Source organism: Amphibalanus amphitrite, unplaced genomic scaffold (assembly GCF_019059575.1).
Source record: "Amphibalanus amphitrite isolate SeventyFive unplaced genomic scaffold, NRLGWU_Aamphi_draft 000498F_arrow, whole genome shotgun sequence".
Lineage (NCBI taxonomy): Eukaryota > Metazoa > Arthropoda > Thecostraca > Balanomorpha > Balanidae > Amphibalanus > Amphibalanus amphitrite.
Window position 1 is genome coordinate 209,928 of NW_024881992.1, and position 6,127 is coordinate 216,054.

At 49.6% G+C, this 6,127-nt stretch overlaps 1 protein-coding gene across 9 annotated transcripts in view; it reads right to left on the reverse strand.

Annotated features, from left to right (window-relative positions):
* LOC122392727 (tropomodulin-like) overlaps positions 1-5,866 on the reverse strand; it is a 38,299-nt gene extending 32,433 nt beyond the window's left edge. For 2 of the 9 annotated variants that reach the window (XM_043387954.1, XM_043387956.1), the window contains exon 1: positions 4,609-4,761. Coding sequence is in view for 3 of the 9 variants with exons in the window: in XM_043387952.1 (XP_043243887.1) it covers positions 5,548-5,598 (51 nt within the window). In the remaining 6 variants the exon portion in view is untranslated. Of the gene's footprint in view, positions 1-4,308; positions 4,345-4,608; positions 4,762-5,547 lie in introns of those variants that run through there. The other 7 variants (XM_043387952.1, XM_043387945.1, XM_043387949.1 and 4 more) reach the window with 7 other exon arrangements.
* Positions 5,867-6,127: the final 261 nt, after the last annotated feature.

Sequence of the window (6,127 nt, forward strand, 5' to 3'; positions counted from 1 at the left end):
TACTGACCAGCCCACGTCATCTCGAGGGCGGTACCGTGGACGCAGTGCAGCCAATGACAGGTGAGAGCGGCCGAGGGTCACGAGTTGCAGCGAGGTCAGACCCGGCGCTCGTATCACTGTCGGCATCAGAGCCGTCTCTCTGCCACTCTCTCTGCAGCTCGGTCGTTCAGCCCGTCCGAGTTCAATTGTGCCAGTTGCCGGCGCGGTCAGCACCGGGGTCCGAGCGGTGGGTATCGGCCGGTTACTGGCCGCCCGCTGGGACGACTCAACCGCGACGACCCGGTCCCAGGACACTGACTGACACAGACGGCGTGACCGACTCGCATTTCGACCTACCCAGACAATGCAACTGACTCACAGTCCCACTGACTCACAGTCCCACCTATTAGTAAAGTAATATTGATCCCACCGACTCAAAGTGCCGCTGACCCCGACGGTACGATTGACTCACAGTGTCACTGACTCACAGTTCCACCGACTCGCAGTGCGACTGACCCACACAGTGATCGGAGCCGACAAGGCCGGACCTTACGGTAACCGCACGTTGACCCAGGTCGCGGTCACCTATATCTCACCCACCCCACAGAGGCTCCCACGCAGCAGAGACAATATCGCACGGCCTATATGGAGTCTGCTCACCCAGACGCTACACACAGCGTGCGGCGGTACTGAAGTGCTGCAGCCCAACCCAGTCCCACTGAACGGAGGGAGCTATCGCCGTGCCATGGGCACTTCAGAGGCGGGCGGATGGGGCATCGACTACACCGTCCGTTCGTGGTATGACGTTACACAGCACCTTCAGCTGTGGAGTGACGTCATCCTAATATATCAGTCCACAGACGTCACGTAACTTGTTGCCGCGTATTCAAGGCCCGGACCTCATTAGCAGGGTCGCAGAAACAATACACAGCGGTCGGTCGGGGCCAAGGGTCAGGGAGGCTGGGCTTTTGGGTCAGCGAAGGCCTCATGGAGAAATGGGAGGGCCAAATGGACAAGGGTCGGATGCTTCCCACGCCGGTTAACGAGAGAAAGAGCCTGGGATAGGCTAGACATTACAATAGTCCGAGACAAGTACACATATCGGAAAGTGATGACTTGATACTAGCCATTTGTGTCACAGCCAATAATCCAAGTGAATGGCCGGGGACGAGCCGCAAGCGAAATAGACGGTCGTCACTCTCACAAACTGTCAAGGAACATCCTTTGTGCTTCAACCAGCCGCGTAATGATAAGCAAAGCAGCCTCAAGCCTGTTGCAATCAAGAGCATTTGACTACCTGCATCCACAATTCAAAGGTGATACAGCCAGCTGTGCTTTAGTTCCATTGATACGAAAAGAATACAACGCATCAAATGATAAGGACGCAATAAGAAAGTTTCTAAGAGATATTCTCACTTGTCCGACGGTGAAAGTGACAACAAGTTTCACCCAAAAAATATGTTTTTGTCCTTTAGGAATCAGGTTAACCAAACATGTCATTGACTTCTTCGTCCTTGCTCGTTGAAATTTTTTTGCATAATGCAGTTTTGTGCGAGTTAATCATAATACCATTGCGGCGTCGCTCAAACAGAAATCGATACCATGGCTAGCCAAGAAATATGACACAGTGTAATGTCATATTTATGAAAGACAGGGGAGCAATTGAGCACAGTTCACCCAGGATCTTTGGCATTTGAAAATTTAATAACACAATAAAACCATAAATAAAGTTTGTAAAATAAGTGGTAGAGGAGAGATCTTTTAGCTGAGACAGATGGAATAACGAATGGGCAGATCCATGAAAAATGCGACAGCACTATGGGTCAGTCTTATAAAAACAGAACTATGCATGCTGTCACTTGGAAAAATACGGTTGACGCGGTCTGGAATCCTAAATTACATCATGATACGTCAGATCTGACGGCCACGATAGATTACCAATCGCTCGTATTATAAACATCGGGTGAGAGATGCACAACGAACGCCACACGTTTCCAAGAAATGAAGCGGCTAATAGAGACTGGCGGTCCCAGTAGCATCGGACTATAAACACTGAATGGAGGCGGTTCCACACATTCGATCGTATAATGAGTCTAATATTTGTCTTCCAGTGACAATACTAAAGCGGTAGCCATGAGCAATACCGCTTTCGAGCAGCTCATTATGGACCAATCTGCCCCTCCTCTCTTCAAATCCAAATCAATCGACAGTCGACGCCACCAGGCCCTGTCCGCACCCGCCGGCCGCCAGGGACCCGCTGTGTCACACGATCACCGCCTCTCGCTGACAGTTCGGCTCAGTGGTACCCGGCTCGATTGGCCGCCAGGAACACCGACAGACCCTCCAACCCCGCGCTGGGGGCGGATCGGGCAGCCCACCGGCGCGCCGGTGCCGCCGACAGCGACCGCCGCGGCCGAGACGGGTTATTTCTGTGCGAGCCGGGCGGCCAGCTCGGTGCATGCAGCTTTGGCCAGTGCAGCTCTACCGCCGGCCCGGTGAAGCTCGGCCTTGCAGCTCTGCCTAGTCCTTTGCTGCTTGCTGCCTAGTCCTTTGCGGCTTTGCAGCTCTTGGAGCACAGTTCGGTCCTATATGGAACGGATGGATCACGTCTGGGGAGAGTTCTGCCGCGAGCCGTGAGGATAATTGTCATATATCCCGTAGGCAAATGGGCTGAGAGGTGGGGGGTCGCTATTCCTAGCTCAATGTCAGTGGTGAGGTCATGGATTAGGTCGCAGCCTCCTAGGTTGCCTGGGGCGCATTGTATAGCGACATGGTAGTTCAGCACTCAGAACTTCCTTGGGGTAAGGAAACGGCAGATGATCCCATGTCAGTATAACCTGCAGCCCAGAGATCACGACGAAGTACACTGCATGCCCGGTGAAACCGACGCGCGACGCGCAGTCCACCGGGCTGATCGTTGCCGCCCTGACCCGGCCGAGACGGGACACAGTGCCGACAGACACTGACCGGCAGTGTTTATAGCAGCCCGATAGTCGCCGACGACATCGGGAGAGACGTGATAGGCGTCGCCCAGAGGAGCCGTAGAGGCGGACGGGGCACACCCGAAACCCGCGATAGCGACCGGGCCGAGGGGGTAGCTGCCGCCGCACAGACTGGCAGCTAACTACTCTAAGTGTGTCTTTAGGATGTCAATAAGCATGGGCTTTTTGGGTATTTTAGTGGATGCAAAGGTATCATGTTGGGTGATACCTACTGAGCTTAAAATTTGCTGGCTTAATTGCTGATATTTCTGAATTCAATACAAAGCTATCGCACCAGCAAAGGGACAGTTTTCACACAACACATCCCACCATCCAACAAATGTTCCAATTAGACTTCACAACCACAGTCATCACATCACTATTCACCATAAAACTTCACACAGACATACACAATACACATAAACAAACGTGCACTTTTTTAAAGTCATGGATCGCCTTCACCTCCACCACAACCAAGGTGACACCACTGACCACACACAGGTTGGTTATCTGATGCTGTTGACTTGCATTCAGGGGAGGGCCCACTGTCCTGCCTTCAGGGTTTTATCCTTGAGGGGTCAGGCATGAGGGCTGCATTTTCAGACTCGATGCTTGAGACCAGTGCACCAACTCACAGGTACCCTGTCAGACAACTGGCCAGGGCTTGAGCTAACGGTGGAGCACTGGGCCAGCTCATCACCTCTTCCCTGAAAGCAACATGTCAAACAAACATTGAACACAAAAGGAGACGTTGAAGGCTGCCAAACTTCCCTAGGCTGGACACCTAGTATCCATAAAGACACCCTACATTGCAATCTTACTACAGGTGCAACGTGAATTGATCCAAAAAAGGTTGCTTGATACAAAATTTCATGTTGGAAGGTTGGGTATTCTGAGCCACTCTCAAGCTCAAACCTACCTTGACTAGGCCAAATATAATCATCAGTGACCCAAGCAACAGTTTTGTTGCACAAAAGTTTCCTTCTTTTTGTAAAGTGCTGGCAAAAGGTAAGCTGTTCATGAGACTGTTTGTTTCAATATGTTGCTCTACTCCCTCCTCCTGCTTTAACACTTAACCATGTTAGAGGCCACTCCAGATTTATAGCAGGTTAAATATGGCATGTCTTTTGCTTCAAAGCCTTGACCATAACAATACAATCAGTACCTAATTAGAATAACAACCAGCTAATTAAGATAGAGGAGCATTACATAGAAGCATCATTGCTGTCATAGCGCATCAAAAATTATAACAACGGCATCAGAATACCAATACAATTACAGAACCAGCAGGATATGATGTCCTTCATTTTAAATTTAGGACATTTATCATTTTTCTAAATTTATTTACCATAAAATTTACAATGACAGCACAATGCCAGAACAGCTCTGTCCAGCCAATGATGCGAAGACCACCAGTCCGACTTCCGACCGACAACTTTAATTTCTCCCAGATGCTCCACTAACTTCAATTGTTATCTGACCAATTCGAATTATTTTCATGTATATTTTCTATTGATATTGGGTAGAGCAAAGGATTTAATGATTCATTTGCAATGGTGACAATTATGAGCGGCTGCAGACATTTGAGACGCACACAACAAACACATTTGTGACTGCGCTGTTCGTACTGAAGCCGTTAGAACATTACCTTGATGATATTTAAGATCCTCTTGAAAGTTCGGAGCAGCCAGTGATCACAAACACTGTTAAATCAGTAAATGTGAAGAAAGTGGGCGGGCCGGTGGTGGAACGCCGTTGAGAAAAGTAGGAGTGGTCAAAGACTGGTTCACATTGGCTATTTCTGGTATCAAAACCAAGATCAAAACCACGACATGACGTCATATTGGTGGTACATACTAGAGTGTTAACGCCTGACCTATTTCTAAATTCGTGAACTTTTGCAAAAAAAAAGTAAATTTCCTGGAAGCTGTGTCATACACAAAACAAAATCTCTCCTGGAAAAACTTCGACTGATCTTTTCCTTTAGCACTGTTACGATACGATATACAAATTCTGCTAAATAATAAAACCCAAGATTACATAAAACCTACTAGGCTACTAGTTTTATTTTTAGTACTATAGTATGTTTCAAAGGCTAAAATTTGAGATTGCCTGCGGGTTGCGGGCTATGTGAACGGCTCTTATAGCGTAAGATAAGCGAGATGCGAGATCAAAGGATACACTCGGATAAACGAGGATGTATTTAGCGTATTTAGGACCTTGGATAAACTGGATAAACCACCAGGACCTGAAGCCACGGTATGCCTATGGAAACAAACGAAAGTACGAAGCGGTACATCGTCTTGAGGAGTACCTACATCGTCTTGAATAGGTAAGCCGAAAGATAAATGCAATAATGTGATGTGATCATTGTGATGCCCACAGCCCAGGCCCTAATAACTAATGTCGCTTTGATTGAGTGACCGATCCGGCTTACACGATCGCCTTACCTGACTCCAACACGAATTCGAATTCAGTGTTTTAGTGCCCATAATGGCTTAACATGAATCAGTAATACCTAAGAAGGTAGGTACCTTACGAATTACGATGCAGGAGTTGCATATAAGCTAGACAGAACAGAACATACCTTGAAGTCGTCTCTGACCCCGCCGAAGAAATTAGTCCGGCTGCCTGGCATGGTGTCGGCTCGGGTTTCCCGCTGGGTCGCTGGGGTCACGACAGGTCAGCTGCAGGTCACGGTCGCCGTCCGGCGGCGGTCGTGGGTGCTCGGTCACGCCCGGTCAGGTGTCACGGAGCGGCTGGTAGGCCGTGGCTGTGAAGTCGAATGGAGCCCGAGACGACACTGACTGCGACCGTCGCGTCTCGTCGCCGTCGTCGCGGTGCCGTTGCCGTCACTCGCGACTATTTCTGGCTCCGCGAGGGGAGCGCCAGGCCCAGGCATGGGACGAATGAGCGGGCCGGGGGAGGGACGGAGGGAGACAGCATCCGGGCTCTGGTGGCAGCCTGTCAAAACAGGCAGGGCAGCCCTCTGACAAGCGGCGCCTGCTGTTTTCCCTTGTAGGGATCATCTATGCGATTTGTCATTTCATATTGTCATTTTCATTTATATTGTCACCGCTTTATTAATCAATCTGTTACCTGTTGTCAATTGCGCGTCAAGTTTGTTTGATATTTGTAAACCGGCCTGCCGCTGGCCTCAACCTTCC